Source organism: Pseudorca crassidens, chromosome 13 (genome assembly GCF_039906515.1).
Source record: "Pseudorca crassidens isolate mPseCra1 chromosome 13, mPseCra1.hap1, whole genome shotgun sequence".
Lineage (NCBI taxonomy): Eukaryota > Metazoa > Chordata > Mammalia > Artiodactyla > Delphinidae > Pseudorca > Pseudorca crassidens.
The window spans coordinates 17,802,605-17,820,762 of NC_090308.1; the positions used below are offsets into that span (position 1 = coordinate 17,802,605).

Here is an 18,158-nt window from a genome sequence, read left to right on the forward strand (position 1 = left end):
GATAGTTGGTGATAAGTGCATCCTGGATTGGCTCCCTGGGGTCCCACACCACAAAGATGAAATTCAGTTGAACTAAAGGTGCTTATTAAATTCAAACGTTTTAATTCATTGATTCTCCATTAATTACTTTATTAAAGACCATGTATCAATTTGTTTTTATCCTGATTATAGCAGTTTTAATATTACCTGATTTGCTGATCCTGCTACTAGATTTGCTACTTGTTCTTTCCTGTTCATATATATTTCTGATTCACAGAGCTTCTAAGGGACTACTATTTTTAAGGTCATAAAGCCTTGTGTTTGTGTAGTAATTTTGTTTTCTAACCATTTTCAGAGGTTATTTTATTATATCCCAACAAGTACTCTGTGAGGTAGGTAAGGCCAATATTTAGAGCCTAGTTTTATACATGAGGAAACAGGCAAATAGAGGCTGAGTAACTTGGAAAGTTCACTGGCATAACTAGTACCAAACTTAGGGATGGAAAACTGGCCTTCATACGCAGGCCAACATGCTAGGCATTTGAAAGGAGCTACATATAATGCCCACTTTTGCTAAACTCGGAATGAAATGAGAGGCAAATCCACTTGCCTAACATTTAACCGATAATCACTCATTGAGTTTTGGTGATATCAGGAGGAGTAAATAAAGTTTCCAACAGACTAACCATTAGAAAAGTTATGTAATGAAATCTTATAAATGGATTCACTGCTCTGTCTTATCATGAGGAGTTTTGTTAGGATTAAGATTTGTGAGCTTCGGGCACAAATTTACAAAGGTAAGTCCAGGCTCACTCATCCACTCCAACTAGTTCAAAAGCATGGATTAAATGTAAAAGAGAAAGTGAACTTATAAGAGGAATTAGTGCAAATACACTAAAAATCCAAGCTAGCATTTAGGTAGCCTAGACTTCTCTACTTTCTTATCTACACCATGGCAGAGCTTTTATGAACATATTTTTGACAGACCCTCAGGAATTCTCTAGGCCAGTGATTCCCATGGTAGAGGGTGGGAGTGAGTTCTAGAAGGGGAGGGAGGCCAGAAAAAGGGACCACCCTACTGAGGAGTGTTTTGGAAATTCGTGGGGCCTTTTTTTTTTTAATAGTTCTTCTAGTGTATAACCTTAAGATTTACATACTAAAAAACAGTTTTAAAATTATAAATCACATTTCATATGTTTAGTGTATTAGGTTATTAGGTCAATTTTAAAAAATTACATATATAGGAAAATATATTGTCTATGAATTTCATTAAAGGATAGTAAAGGAAACATCCAAAATATCTGTGATATAAATGGGAAACTGGCTCTAGGGCACTGCTCTAGATCAGGGTTCTCCAAGTGTGGTCTGTAGATCAGTAGGATCAGCATCACCCGGGAACTTGTTGAAAATACGAATTCTTATTACTCCAGACTTACTGAATATGAAACTCTGGGGGTGTGGCCCAGCAATCTGCGTTTTACCAAGGTTTCCAGGAGATTCTGATTCTCAAGTTTGAGAACCACTGCTTAGACTAACGGTACCTGTAGTCACATTACTGTTAAAGGGACAGGGAGGTTACATTTTCTGAAATGTAGTTTTCTGGCTTTTACACCCGTGTGATGCTAATGGTTTCTTGGAATCTTTGATCTCGAAAGCAAAGTCATCATCTGGTTAACCACCCTAGGGAAGCCGGTGGGCCAGCACTGAGCGCTGCCTGCACGTTCTGTCACCTCACACCCCTCCAGCGTTTACGTTTTAAAAATCTCTGCCTCAGCACAGGTCTTCTGTGTGCTAAACTGTTTTTACTTTATCTGCTGAGATTTTGCAGGTCTGGAGGTCACAATGAGTTGGGATGACATTATTGCTTTTAAAAATTATTTACAAATTCACCCAATATTTAGGGGGAGACCCTGAGAAACATTAAGAAATTATAGTATTTCTGCCCAAAATTGGCAAAGAACTGTGCTGGGTTAAAATAAACATTACTAAAGAGTAAAGAGATTTGGAGTGAGAGGCATTGGGGATAGGGAGAGGGAAGAAAGACAGAAAGAGAAACAGAGAGAGAGGGAGGGTGAGAGAAACATTCGGAGATAAAACTCAATTAGGGAGAGCTGCACAAAGGGGTCTTCTGCTTGGGAGCAGACACACACATACACACACACACACACACACACACACACAGTGAAATAGTAACACTGTCGGTTAACCTTGCGTCAGGGTACCTGTTGAGAGCTGTACCTTAGGTCTTCCATGGATGACAGAAATCTGCAACAGATAAGTAAATTAAGGACTTGAGTTTGATATTTAAATGAAGCTCTCAGACTTCTAGACTTTGCTAGTAACAACATATTCTGTATTACCTGAAACTGTTTTTATTAATTAAATGTGTAGCTTAATGTTATGTTGTTTCTAGAAGCAGTTATGAGAAACTATGGGGTTTTGTTTTTTAAAATAGTGTACAATTGGATAATGTGACCAAAACTAAAGGTCAGAATATTTCCATAAGTTTTGAGTGAATACATACTAGAGTATTGATGTAAATTAAAATTTGAAAAAGTAAAATGACTTTGAGAAATCTTTTCTTCTTTAAAAGATCACATTTGTACAAAAACTAAAAAAAGTTTTATGACAGAGCAATCACATTACCTTTTAAAGTAATGGAAGAAGATCAGAATCGTCTTATAAACACCTATGAAGAGTTACAATGACAAATATATTTCTGTCTAAAACAGTGGACAGCACTGTACCATTTAAACAGGACACACCCTAAATTAAGGTTCTTTAAAAAGCCATGAACAGAGATACATGAAGACAGCCTCTCTATTTTTTAAAACTTTATCACTTTATGCCTATATTTTCTGGAAAAATACTATTTTTGATAACATAGCAGATCACTACCAAAAGATCTACATCACTTTACAACAAATAACTTAGATATTTTGTCAGTTCCGTATCTAAGACTTTAATGATTTTCTGGATGAAAAGTATCAACATAAAAATTAACCTTTGCAAAGTCTGCATGCAGTTTTCCCTTGTTACACCATACTGTAACCGCCTCTTGTTAAAGGCTGACAATAAGGTGACACATGACTGCCACCTTGTGGGCAGTTAAGATGATACAGATTTCAAAATCAAATAAAGCTTCAATTTAATGAGAATTACCATAGTCTTTATTCTGAAATGCAATGGAAACAATGATAAATAAGGACGTGTGGTCCTCTTTGAGCTACATTATTCTACATCCATTAATGTGGTGTTCATTTTTGGCACAAGTAGTTGGACACCGATACTGATAATATCAACTAGCAAAAGGCCATTTATGGAAATTATCTACAACCTTGCTACTCCAAGTATGTTCCATAGGCTAGTGGCATCTGTAATTACTTGGGAGCCTATCGGAGACGCAAAATCAGGCCCCACCTGAGACACCTGGAATCCAAATCAGCATTTTAACAAGATGCTGTGGATTTCCATACACACCCAAGGCCAAGATGTCTTCATCTACAGCTGGTGCCTACTGTCTGGACCCTCACCCTTTACTGTACTTCCCACTCAATGTAGGGGCAGGTAACTTTCACCAAAAAGTCCAGATCGTTAACAAAAGTACACTTTGTTTTACTTGAATTACCTGATTAGCTTGACTTTCCCTTTGCACATGTAGAAATCTATTTTATCTATTATTTGCTGAGGTTGAACTACTGGATTAATTCCACAATTCAGAGAAAAACATTAAAACAAATTTCCCAGAAAAAAGGGCTTATTTAGTTTCAGGAGAGATTAGAATATTTTATTTTGCCCAATCAGAGCCCTTCAGCATAAAGAGACATTCATATACATATATATGAACATTTTCCAGAAACATTAGTTTATAATACATTATTTTAAAATACCAGCTTAACGGTATTTATTTACAAAAATATTTCATTACCTAATTTAAACCTTTTGCTGTGATGACAGTTGTAAAGTACAGGAATGCAAAATAACTACAAAGTTTAACACGTTTTTAGTGTTTGCAATAGTGCTTTTTTGTTTTAAATGAAACAGTACACAGAGATGGGTTTTTAAATCATATTTAAAATGCATATTCCAGCAATCACCTTTGAGATAGTTACTGGACTGAGCAAGATTAAAAAAAAAAAAAAAGTGCAGCAACTGAAAACTACCTGCATGTACAGTTTGAGGTGTACACAAGCTTGAGCTCTATACCAACCATGCTTTGCCCCTGAAGTGGACAATGTTAGAAAAACTTGATCTTGCTCCTTTTAATATTGGTTTTGGTGTTGCATTTACAATGAACCAATAGTATAACTCGAAAGCAAAATGTTTTTCTGGTTCTAACTACCACGTTAAGCAGAGGTCACACCTAAAGTATCACAGTACCATTTATTTACACAAAAAATTTTTTTTAATTTAAAACATGATTTACCCTCTTTGCGTTGCTCTCTATTGATATGTTAAATCTGTTTCCACCTCCTTACGTTGTCCTCAGTTGAAGAAAATTTAAACAACACAAAACACATTGCAAAAGTATAAAAAAACCCCCAAACTCCCAAATAAATAGGATTCCATTGTCATTAGCCTATATCCATTTTAAATGCCTGAGCCAAACAACCTACAATAAATTAATACTGATTTATTTACAACTCATACAGTATAAAATTTTAAACTATAAGCCTCATTGCAAAATATTGGCAGAACACAGTCACGATTTTTCTGATGCAAAGAGTGCGATGAAAAGAGCAATTTAATTACACGTAGCCCTGGACTACTGTACTCAATTTGTAAAGGAATTGTGCCTAATAATTTAAGACTGTGTGAGCAACTGAAGAAAGCAATGTTATAACCCTGATAATTGGGAAGTTATTAAAACCATTTAATTCAGCTGAGAAAGGTAAGTGAAAGTTTCCCCTTTGATTTTTGTCGGGGTTGTTACAACTATTTTCTGTCCACAGAAGCTTTAAAACTTCTGTGGTAACAGTAAGATCATTAAGAGTCACAGGAAAAATCATCCCCATAGCACTTTACAAGAAATTGATCAGAGTGATGAAAAGTATAATTAACAAAAGCTGTAAACAGTATCTTCACATTCATTTTCAACTGAAAAAAAAATAATTTTGGGGCATAAATTTCAGTTCAAGAGAACAAACACCCTAAAAGGGAAAAGAAAAAAAGGAGGACACTTAAGATAGAGAAGTGCTCGTTTTCAAAGTAAATACAGATTAAAAAGTCTAGGAATATTTGATCAAGTATCAAACTGATAAGGAACAAATTCTATAAACTACAAAATAAAAACCGTCATTGACAAAAATACATAAACTCTGTTTTCATTTTTGGAAATTTATTTTTAAAAAAGGTAGAAGAAAATATCTGGAAAACTATTTTAAATATATATATATTTTAAAACAATAATTAAGGTAGGCATCCAACAGCAAGCTGCAGCTATTGAGAAAGATCTTGTAATTATTGTTGTGGGCATTTTCCCCAAAATAAAATTAATATTTGAAAATGCTCAATAGAGGGTTTCTTTTAAACCACAGTAATGATATCTTTCCTGTCATGTGTGAAGACTTTTGAATGATGTATGATTCTTTAAAACTAATTGTATCTCGATATGAGATACCAATATTTCTTATTATAAGCGTAAAACATAACTTTTTGTATGGATAATATACATACTTTTTAAGTACTTTGACTTAAACTTAACAAGTTCACCATTTTTAAAATTAAAGAGTACATTTATAAAAATTCCATTTTAAAACTAAAAGTATATTCTCTAGCAGTATGTATAAATATAACACGTTACTGTATGATCTTAAAACAAATCTGAAAGTGTTGCAATAATTTAAGACCTAGAACGCTGAAACAAACAGCAAATGATTTTACTATTTTTTTTTTCCTTCAAAACTATATAAAACCTTATTGAAGGTTTTAAAACTATGATCATTTAAGGTGCAGCTAGCAGCATATTCACAATTTTGGTATGTTTTATACATACGTATCACTTGATTTGAACGGAGAAATGTGAATTAAATGATAATAAAAAGTTTTCATTACATAAAAAATTGCAGAAAAAATTCAAGTTTGAAGTTCAGTGCTCTTTATTTTGGAAAAACAAATAAACAAAATCCCAAAAGTTAAAATGTAAAATAAATCTTTGCCACAAAAAATTTACCTTTGGATATAGCTTTTCTAATGTCACATGAAAAAATGCCTTAAGCAAAACATATATGGAATACAGAACTCAGGGTAAAACTTTGAAGTCCATGGTATCTTTCACATGTTTTTTCTTTCCTCTGCTGTTTTCTCACCACCCCCTGTAACCTAAAAGTATGTAACACTTTCAGACTTGTTTAAAACACATATCTACATGAAATAACTTCAGAGAAACCTACAATTAAAAAGTTCTAAGCAAAAGAAAATGCTTCTTTCTTTAAAGTACTGTACTTAAATTGTAATACAGTACACATAATAACACAGACAATTAGCAGCACTTTTTCCCATCCATAAAAAAATCAAATTAAGAAGTTAGTAATAGCTCAGTTATATCCATAACCATTTTTGGAAACACCTTGTACAATTGAAATGCAAACCAAGGGAATTAAGATAATTGAAAACTTCAAATGTTGTAATATACAGAAGTGGTCAGAATATAAGGTTTCAAATAACGTTCTAAGCAAATACATATGGATTTTAGTTTGAAGAGTAAAATGAACCAGATATGTGGTACATATAGGGAAACCACTTCCTACTGACAAACTGCTAATCAGTGAATACTTCAATGATTTGAGAGTCAAGGACACAGGCAACAAAGAATAATGTTTGAAGATATGGAGGAAGCACACAAAAATCTTTCACTTTTCTAATATTTTCTATTTTGACTATTTTTTTTTAATTTTTGGTTTGTTTTCCTGAAATCTTGGCTTGCTGGTGACTGCAACTTTTTGCGTTAGAAAAAAAAATAAGAGATGTTACCTCTCAAATTACAATAAATTCCCTGGGTTAGTTTATTACTGCAGACTGTCTCTTATCTACAGACTGAATCAAGTATAACTCTGAGAAGCTTATTTCCTATTTTCAAAAATACTTCAAGCTTTCTAATCCTAAGTGAGTTTCTAGTTTGCTGTGCATAATTTGTAGATTAATTTAAAAATGAAATAAAATAACTTGAAATATTGATTTAAGATTTTCTTATAAAACCCATCTCAGGTAAATGTATCTAACTTCTCTATTTGAAAATAATTACAAGATTGGTTCATTTTATATACAACAGGAAAAATGACAGTTGATATAAAAATTAAGTTGATATACAATTAACACGAAATAACACAGCAAATTAAATAATTGGAGCTAATATGCCCTTACACATGAATGGGGAATCAACCAGTATATTACTTTACTTAGTGCTTCTCAACTTCAAATCTGTTAACTACTGATTTTATTGGTGACATTCACAAAACTGTACCTTTAAAAAACGGCTTAATACTTCCTGTGACATACCATGGAACAATGGGTTTATTAGATAATATATGATACAAATTAAACAATTTGTAAACTGCTACATGTTCATCATATAGCTGACATTAACTAACAGAAATGTTACTCATAGGTACTTTATACAAAGTCAAAAACTTTTGAGAATGACTATTTTTAAAATATTTCTTTTGGCTTGATCAGTTATCTCCATCACATATATTTAATCCCTCCCTAATGATATTTAAAGTAAATTTTAATGTAAACTTTCATATCCCATAGTGCATGTTATAAAATGTAAACATAAGAGCTTTATTAATGAAAAGAGGAAAGAGGAAAAATGCATAACAGACTGTGAAATTAAGGTGTTCTACAATATATCTTTAATGATCATATGGAATAGAAAAACAACCATCATGTTTGCTATCAATTTGTGCTCTGATTATCTCTTAATGACAAAAGAAAACTGTTTTAAACTATTTTTTATAGAAGAAAATATTTAAATTTCATTAATACTACGTATAATCTTCTATATTATTCGTCCTTTGTTGCTTTAAGAACAATCAGTAATAATCTCAGATGAGCCTGCAGAATGAGCTTACCTACTTCAGATCTACCCCGTCATCTCTTTTCTGTCTGTGTGCTATTCTAGGGACCAATCATTTATTGTCCACTGATGGTCTCATCTGCTTTATACTCCAATACAGGAATAATTTAGTTACCAAAATGCACATATTTTCCTTTCCTTTTGGCTTTTTAAAACCTTGAAAGGACATGAACAGTTTTATAGTATATTTCTACAGAAAATACTTTGTACGTCATCAGACTAGACTCTTACATAGATAATTATTGACAAAGGATGCTTGTGATTTTTTCCATGCGACAGCATGTGCACTAAGATTTAATTGGCTCATCACCTGAGTGTACTGGAACTGTTAGCAAGTAAAGGGCATATTAAAAAGGGAGCTGAACATTTTACTGAAATAATGAAACATTTTTTTAAGCAATTTTAATTAAGTAATGCAAAGGTACATTAGGTTAAACATTTTATAAAAATTCAAGCAAAATTAAAAACTTAGCCAATTTCAACATTTCTACAAATTTAACCAGTAACTATTTTGGTCAAATCCACGTTTAGCTGAATTAATGAGAACAAGGACAAGGGACATTGAAGTATTCTCCTCACCACAATGGAGGTTTTTCTCACTTTCCGCACTGCATAGCCATTACATGGAAACTCCCAGAATGATGAGCAGTTCAGTCATGCTCTACACTTTTCTTTTCAATGAAAAGTGATGTATCGCCTTGTTTTGCTTTTGACAAAATATGGACTAAACACAAGTATACAATAACAAGAATCCAAGAGTAGCCCATACACAAGTCAACTATGTGTATGTTTTTATTATTTAAAGCCCACCATTCAGCTTATCTGTCTAAAGATATGGTAATAAACAGTTTGTTTCTTTTTCACTAATGATACTGATGACCAGTCAGTTGAAGGGAGGGAAAGTCCAAGACAGCCATTTATAAGTCAGTCAGTGACACAAATATAACTGTTTCAGCTTCAGGACTTCTGACTTATTGCCTCTCCCTCAAAGAGGTCAAACAACGATGGCAGATAATGACAGCACAGAATCTTTCGGCATGTGAAAGTTTTATACAGGACTGACCCAGGAAAAGTCCCTGCTATGTCCCCTCAACATCCCTGTTTCTTCATTTGTAACATGTGACCATCCTAGTTCCCAAACTGTCAACTCGTAGCTGGTCCACAGCATATACTCCACGTTGAGTGTGTGTGAACACTCCTCAGTTAAAGCTGCATGACTGAGGTCAAACAGTGCATGATTGTGCTAGGAAAGAGCAGTATCCAGTGATGAACATCTCTTTAATGTTAACTTTCCTAAAGTGAAATCAATAAAATAAAATAGGAAAATTCTTTTTCCTTCTGGCTAAAGTTGGACTTAGTTGGATTTCTGGTTGTCAGAACTGGTACCACTTCTTATCTTTGTATTTCAACATCATCTAAAGTGGAGAAAACACAAAAAAACACATTTTAAAAATGCCAGAATAACAACACTTACAACTGGTTGCTATACTTTTCTAAAACATGATATCATTCTGAAACATCCTCTCATTTTTATATTTAGTATTTATATGGAAAGCAGGAAGCAGGAACTGTTCCGTTTCAAGGAAAAAGGAATGTAACTATGAAGAACAAGCCTGGAAGGTCCTCACATTTCCTAAAGACAAGACATAAGTAAATTTTGGCTCAGTGCATTCTTTGGTGACCTAAGCTAATAACTTAAAAAATAAGGTAACTTTCAGTTCTCTAAAGTGAATTAAAAATAATACTTAAAGAACCTGGAGAATGAAAGGCTGAAATTACTACTGCTGCCATCTACAGTTTACTGAGCACTTAACTCTGGGCCAGGCACTGTATAACATACTTTCTCTACATGATTTCACTTGGTCCTCACAACAACTCTATCTGTTAGGCATTATTAAAGTCTCCCTATTTTACCAATGAAGAAACTGAGGCTTATAGGGGTTAACTGCAGTAACACAATGGTGAAACTGGGATTTGAACCCATGGAGTCTAATTCAAGAACCCATGATCTTAACCACCTCAACGTACTGTCTTCCTTAGACTCTCACATATGGCTCAGGAACGTCTGGTAGAAGGGAAGAGCGAACAGCTAGGGATTGAGCTCTTTGCTAAATATTTTGACTGTAGATATATCTGAGGTTAACTGAACTGTTATATGCCTTAGAGATCACAGTCAGGGGCACGGTTATGCCAACAAAAGGCCTGACCTAGATTTAAGGCACTAGCCTGTATCTGAGGTGTGTTGGCCTAGTACATGGACTCACGAAAGATCTCTGAATCTCTCTGAAAGCCTGGACAATTCTCTCCCAAGTCAAGTTACCTCTCATACATTCTAGTTGTCAACATTATTGAGCAAGGAGGAGATGACTTTTGACTGAAAAGTTTAAAGAAGAGCTATTACTGACAGAGTGGGTACTCAAATATAAAAATAACCTTAATATGGCTTCTTCAGATAATACACTCAAAATGCCTTTGAGAGCTAGGCTAGGAACTAAATGTGTGAAGTAGCCCAGTATAAAGCATCAAGGAGTGGCAGAACTCTGTGTCGAAATGAAGAACGTGTATTCCACCTGACGGCTTTCAAATTCAGTTTTCCAAGGGTACTATTCTGGCTAACAAAGTGTATTTGTAAGAAGGCCAGTTAGGGATCCCCTACTTTAGAGCATCTGTTTTTAAGCTCCACCACAACTTCCTAGTTCATCAAGATGAATTCGTTGCAAAAATGCACATTACTCCTCTGTGTGAGCTGGTCTACAGACAGATTCAGTATTGTTTCATTGAATAAAAACATTGGCCAATTTCAGTTACTTAACTCTACCTAAAGATCAAGAGGCAAATTATTTCCTTCTCTAGGAGAAGTTTGTAGTAGAATCTGGGCATTTAGGAAAATTAGCTTTGTTGTTGTTACTGTAACCCCTAAGAAACTGTTTGCAAAGCCACTGGCTTTGTTTACAAAAAGGCTGAAGGTGAGCAGGTACCTTCAAAATTTATAAACTACAGTAAGGGACCAAAGGCTACTGAGACATATTCTTGTAATGGTTCCCGCTGGCGGCAAAAATTAGGAATTTGCAACCATACTGAGGATACATGAAAATTCATGTGAAGAAATACAACAGCTATAAAAATACAGTAGTTTTCATACTTGCTTTACCTAGGCTTTTTGGCTTAAATATTTGACATACCTCGTGAGCATGTTTAGAAAATGAATCTGCACTGGATAACATAGCTGCAGTTCTTTCTTCCAGGTCACTAAGTTTCTGCCCTCTTTCATCTAGTGCCAACCTGGCTCGTGCTAATTCACCAACAACTCCAGATGCTGCTCCTTTCACGCCTTCGATGCCACCAGGGCCAGGGATATGCTGAGCAAGACTCCTTGAAGCCTTTCCCGAGGATGATTCTCCAACTGAACGATTTGATAAATGAAAGAGTAACCCAGAAAATGAAAATTTTTTACTAATAAAATCCTACTACCTGATAGCATTAAAACAAAATTGATTGACAATATAATTGAAGTATTTATTTTACTATATAATTATTACTTTTTAGTTATGATTGTTTTAATAATTTGTAGATACTTTTCAAACATACAAAAACACAATGTACATTAATAAATATTCTATTCTATACTAGTTCATATAATAGAACTTGAGCAAAAAAGTGACTGGTAATTATTTGTTGAAATGAATAATGGGTATACTGATACCACTTTAATAACAGTAAAAAAATCACTCTTAAGTGTCCAAAAAATTAAAGATAAATTAACTTAAAAATATTTAAATTCAAAGACATAGATTTAAATATACATATTTATTTTAGTTTATTTATACCACACTTTCTCTTACTTGAAATACTATGCTTAGGCTTAGAAGGAAAATGTAGAATTTATTCAGTATTTCTTTTCAGTCTCCAAAAGTTGTAGATAACCACATCCCTTTCTTTCTATCCATTTATCTTGTCACTTACCAAATAGATCAACTTCTTCTTTCAAAAGATCTCAGGAATTCATTGCTTCCTTTCCCTTTATAACCTAGACCCTCATCACCTAACACCTAGATAACTGCAAAAGTCTTAAAATACGTTAAAGACTGATGTCAGATTCCCTCTTTCTTCAGCATACATTTCTTTTAGAAATGTAACTCATATCATAAAATTTGGCCTTGAACCATTCAGTAAATTTTAGTTTATTCAGAAGGTTGTACAACTACCATCACTAATTCTCGAGCATTTTACTCAAGCACAAAACAAAACACCCAAACAAACCCATGATTATTAGCTGTCACTTCCCATTTCCTCCACTTCTCAGTCCTTGGCAATCAATAATCCACTCTCTGTCTCCATAAATTTTCCTGTTCTGAACATTTCATACAAATGATTCACACACTGCGTGGGCTTGTGTCTGGCTTCTTTCACTTACTGTCAAGATTCAACCATATTGTAGCATGTATCAGTACTTCATCCTTTTTAATAACTGAATAATATTCCATTGTATGGATACGGATATATGACATTTTGTTTATCTGTTCATCAGTTGATGGACATTTGAGTTGTTTTCACTTTTTGGCTACTATGAATAATGCTGCTATGAACACTTGTACAAGTTTTTGTGTGAACATGTGTTTTCAATTCTCTTGGGTATATACTTAGTAGTGGAACTGCTGGGTCATATAATTTTATGTTTAACTTCTTGAGGAACTGCCAGAGTCTTCCAAAGAGGTTACATTATTTTACATTTCCACCAGCAACTTGTGAGGGTTTTGATTTCTCCATATCCTTGAGAAGATTTGTTACTGTACATCTTTTTGATTACAACCGTCCTAGTCAATGTGAAGTGGTATTTCATTGTGGTTTTGCTTTGCATTTCTCTAATGACAAATTATATTGAGCATCTTTTTGTGTGTTTATTGGCCATTTGTATCTTTTCTTTGGAGAAGAGTCTATTCAAACCTTTTGCCCATTTAAAAATTGGGCTATTTGTTTTTTTATTGTTGAGTTGTAAGAATTTTTTAATACTCGATATTAGACTCTTATGAGATATCAGACTATCTTTTTTGACTTTTAATTCTGATGAAATCCAATTTACCTATTTTTTTCTTTGGTTGCTTATGATTTAGGTGTCATATCTGAGAAACCATTGCCTAATCTAAGGTCACAAAGATTTATACTTAGGTTTTCTTCTAAGAGTTTTATAGTTTTAGCTCTTACACTGAGGTCTTTGATCCACTCTGAGTTAATTTTTGTGTATGGTGTGAGGTCGGGGTCCAATCCATTCTTTTGCATGTGGATATCCATTGTCCCAACACCATCTGTCAAAAAGACCACTCTTTCACCATTGAAGTTTCTTGGTATCCTTGTAGAAAATCAATTGACCATACATGTATGGGCTTACTTCTGGACTCTCAATTCTATTCCATGTCTATGTATCTACCCTAATGCCAGTACCACACCCTCTTGATGATTACAGCTTTGTAGCAGCTTTGGAAATCAAAATGTGTGAGTTCTGTATCTTCTTTCTTCTTTTCAGAAAAAATTGTGTGTGTGTGGCTATTTTGGATCCTTTCCATTTCCATATGAATCTTAGGAACAGCTTGTTTCTTTCTTCAAAAAACCAGCTTGGACTTTGACAAGGACAGCATTGAATGTATAGATCAACCTGAGCTGTACTGCCATCTTAGCAATATTAAATATTCCAATCCATGAATGTAAGATATTAATCCATTTATTTATGTCTTAATTTCTTTAAATGATGTTCGAAGTTTTTAGTATATGTTTTAGTATATGTTTTCCATATGTTTTAGTATTTTTTCTTTTTGATGCTATTATAAATGAAATTGTTTGCTTAATTTAATTTTTGGTTTGTTCATTGCTAGTGTACAGAAATGCAATCGATTCTTTATATGGATCTTGTATAAAATCTTGCTGAACTTGTTTATTGGCTAGAATGTGTTTTAAAAATTTTTTTAATTTAAAAAATTTTTTGGCCACGCAGTGCAGTTTGTGGGATCTTAGTTTCCTGACCAGGTATTGAATTTGGGGCTACAGGAGTGAAAGTGCCAAGCCCTAACCACTGGACCACCAGGGAACTCCCTAGAATGTTTTTGTGTGTGTGTGTGTGGTTTCCTTAAGATCTGCTATATGCAGGGTTATGTCATCTGTGAAGAGAGGTAATTTTACTTCTTCCATTCCAAACCTGCATGCCTGTATTTACTTTTCTTGCCTAATTGTCCTGGTTAAAGCCTCTAGTATAATGTTAATAGAAGTAGTGAGACCCTTTGAATTCCTATATAAAATTTAGAATCAGTTACAAAATTTGGGGGGGTGTTGATAAGGACTTCATTAAATGTTTATTTGTGTACATGCATATATCAGTTTTGAGAGAAGGGATGTTCTTATTGCATCTTCTACCACACAAACATGGTATACCTCTTCATTTATTTGGGTCATTAACTTCTCTCAACGAAGTTCGATAATTTTCTACCTTCCCCATGGAGGTCCCTGAACATCTTCTGTTAAGACTTATTTCTAGGTATTTGATTTTTTTTGATACTCTTGTGGTAGGTAGAATAATGCCCCCCCAAACCCCCAAAGATGACGACACTCTAATTCCTGGAACCTGTGAATATGTTACCTTCGTGGGAAAAGGGACTCTGCAGATGTGATTAAGTTAAAGACCTAAAGGTAGACTAATTATACAGGTAAACCCAATGTATAATCACATGTGTTCTTAAAAGCAAAGAGCTTTCCCCAGCTGTGGGCAGAGAAATGTGGCTTCAGAAAAACAGAGAGATGCAAAAAAGTTGCTAGCTTTGAAGATTAAGGAAGGCATCACCAGGTATGGAATGTGGATGGCCTCTAGAAGCTGAAAAAGGCAAGGAAACCATTCTCTCCTAAAGCCTCCAACAAGGAACACAGTCCTGGTAACACACTAGTGAGACCCATGTTGATTTCTAACTTATAAAACTGTAAGATAATAGAATTTCTGTTGTTTCAAGTCACTAAGTTTGTGGTAATTTGTTATAGCAGCAATGGAAAACTAATACAAAGAGCAATTTTTAAAATTTCATTTTTTACTGTTAATATGATATGAATGAATTTTATTTTTATATGCTGATTATATCTAGTCAGTTTACTAAACTATTATTTCTAATGATTTAGCTACAGATATTTTAGGCTTTCTAAATATGTCATCATATCAAACATTCACAAGTGATTATTTTGTTCTCCCTATCCTATTATTGTACCTTTTATTTCTTTTTAGTTCCCTTTTAAAGTCTCTAGGGACTTTAATACATTGTTGAATATATGTGGTAACAGAATTATATCTCATACCTTATGTCAAAGGAAAAATTTAAAATATTTTTTAATGTTCCTGTACTAAGTGTGATATTTGCTATAGAGTTTTGATAGTTAAATGTTGTAGCATTTGTAGCTATAATTTATCAAATTACTTTCTAGGAATTTTTATCATGAATGGATACTGAATTTTAACACATCTCTTTTGCATTTATTGTGGTGGTGGTATGATTTTTCTCTTTAATCTGTTAATGTGGTGAACTACCAATTAACTTTTTAAAAAATAATAAATCAGCTTTGAATTCCTGGAACAATGCAAACTTGGTCTTGACATATCATCTGCATTGTGATTAGATCACACATTCTTAATTCTAATCCATTGGAATCTGTTGATTTTTTAAAAAAATCATCTAACATAATGTAAACTTAAAAAAACACCCTAACTTTTTATAATGTAAGTTTCAAACATATAGGAAAGTAAAAAGAATTGTATAATAAACATCCATATATCCATGACCTAATTTTGGTAATAGATAACATTTTTTTTTTTTTTGCCATTTGACTGTGTCTGTATATATATAATTTTTGAATGGAATACTTAAAAATTTATTATAGAAATTGATATTTTACTCCAAAATACTTCAGTATTCATCTATAATTTCCCTACAAATAACAATAGAATACATTTTATGAACATTCTGTGTGTGTTTGAAAATGTATATTCTGCAATGTTCTTTAGGTTTAAGTTCCTTCATTGTGTTGTTAATATCTTCTGTACCCTTGCAACCTATTTTTTATCTGCTGTTATATTTCAATCAATGGATATATTTTAGAAGTCCCCACTATGATTGAGAAATTGTCTCTTCTAGCAGTTATGTCGATATTTGTTTTTCATATATATTGAAGTCAAAATATTAGGTATACTTAATAATGCCTTAATGTTTCCTCTTTCTGATATTAACATAGTCGTACTAGGCAGATGATTCATTTGCGTTTGTGCTTTTCTACCTTTTAAAATTTCAATCTTTCTGTGCTCTTATATTTTATTTTTTATTAAAAAAATTTTTTTAACATCTTTATTGGGAGTGTAATTGCTTTACAACGGTGTGTTAGTTTCTGCTTTATAACAAAGTGTATCAGCTATACATATACATATATCCTCATATCTCCTCCCTCTTGCGTCTCCGTCTCACCCTCCCTATCCCACCCCTCTAGGTGGTCACAAAGCAAGGAGCTGATCTCCCTGTGCTATGCAGCTGCTTCCCACTAGCTATCTATTTTACATTTGGTAGTATTTATCTCTTATATTTTAAATGTGTCTTCTGTGAGCAATATACTTATCCTTCTTTTAAAATTTAGTCTGATAGTCTCTATCTTTTAACTAGAATATTTATTCTACCTACATTTACTACGGTTATTTATATTTAAGTAAATCTACCATCCTTCATGTGCTTTCTAGTTATCTCACCTGTTCTGTGTTCTTTCTTCCCTCCTTTTGGAAGGACTGTGATCTTCCTGCTATTCATCAAGTTATGTACTACTTTTCTAGGTTACAGAGGTCACCCTAGAAATGACAACAAGAATCCTTAACTTATTAATGCTAATAGATCTTTTTACAAGTCTCTCAAAAAATGCAGGGATCTCAGATCACCTCAAATCCATTTATCCTTTCTAATTTCCTTGATTTTATGCAATATTTTGGATCACATTGTTTATTTATATGTGTATACACATACCACAAGACTTTGCTTTACAGTTTATAAAGATTTCAGTAATTATAATTATGCATGTATTTATTACTTTCTTTCCAAAGCATTGTCTCCTATATTTCTGACATTCCATAAGGATTATTTTCCCTCTATTTGAAGTACATCCTTTAGCATTCCCTTTAGTGTGATAGTGAGGCTTATTTGTTCACTTGTCTAAAACTCTCTCGTTCTTGAAGAATATTTTCTTTTCAGTATATAGTTCTAGATTAAGTACTATCTTCTGATAATAGGACGATAGAAGATCATCCTATTACCTTGGCTGTTGAGAACTCAGTCCATAACTTCTTAAAAGGTACCTATCATTTTTCTCTAGCCACTTGAAAGTTTTTCTTTGTTTTTGATGCACATTATTTTCATGTGACCTATCTAGTTGTGGATTTTTAAAAAATATCTTTCTTGGAATTAATTGGCTTCTTATGCGTGAAGTGCTGTATTCTATCAATTCTGAAAAATTCCCAGCCGTATCTCTTTACATATTGATTCTTCTTCACATTCTTTCCTATCTCCTTCTTGAGAAGGTCTAACATATGTTAGCCCCTCTCACTGCAACTTCTATTTCCTTTATCTTCTCCTATGTATCTTACATCTTTTTGTTTCTCTGTGCTACATTCTGGACGTTTTATTTTGACCTCCATTTAAGTTATGTAATTCTTTCTTCAGTTGTGTCTAATTTGTGGTTAAATTCATCCACTAAGCTTTTAATCTTGGTTTCTGAATCTTTCATTTCTAGAATTTCATTTTAGTCTTTTACACATTTGTTGTATTGATTTTATAGTTTTCAGTTACCTGATAAAATGTTCAGGCACGGTATTGATACTTATCCTCTTGAACATAATATGAATAATTATTTTATAGTCTGTGTCTGATGACTCCAATATTTGAAGTACCTGTGATTCTGCTTTGGCTTTTTCTGTTTTATTGATCATGGTGTTGATTCCTAGTATTCCAGATTACCTGACTACATATTTGAAAAACTATTTCTAAAAATGATATGAGGACTCTGAATATGTTATCTTTCTTCAGAGAACATTTTCATTGGAATC

At 33.3% G+C, this 18,158-nt stretch overlaps 1 protein-coding gene across 11 annotated transcripts in view; it reads right to left on the reverse strand.

Moving 5' to 3' along the window:
- Nucleotides 1–3,752: 3,752 nt before the first annotated feature.
- Nucleotides 3,753–18,158, reverse strand: part of STXBP5 (syntaxin binding protein 5) — a 167,960-nt gene continuing 153,554 nt past the window's right edge. For 6 of the 11 annotated variants that reach the window (XM_067701835.1, XM_067701834.1, XM_067701833.1 and 3 more), the window contains 2 exons: nt 11,239–11,459; nt 3,753–9,471 (listed from right to left, as the gene is read on the reverse strand). In XM_067701835.1, coding sequence (XP_067557936.1) covers nt 9,430–9,471; nt 11,239–11,459 — 263 coding nt within the window. In that variant the 3' untranslated portion in view covers nt 3,753–9,429. Of the gene's footprint in view, nt 9,472–11,238; nt 11,460–16,814; nt 16,911–18,158 lie in introns of those variants that run through there. The other 5 variants (XR_010933634.1, XR_010933632.1, XM_067701836.1 and 2 more) reach the window with 4 other exon arrangements.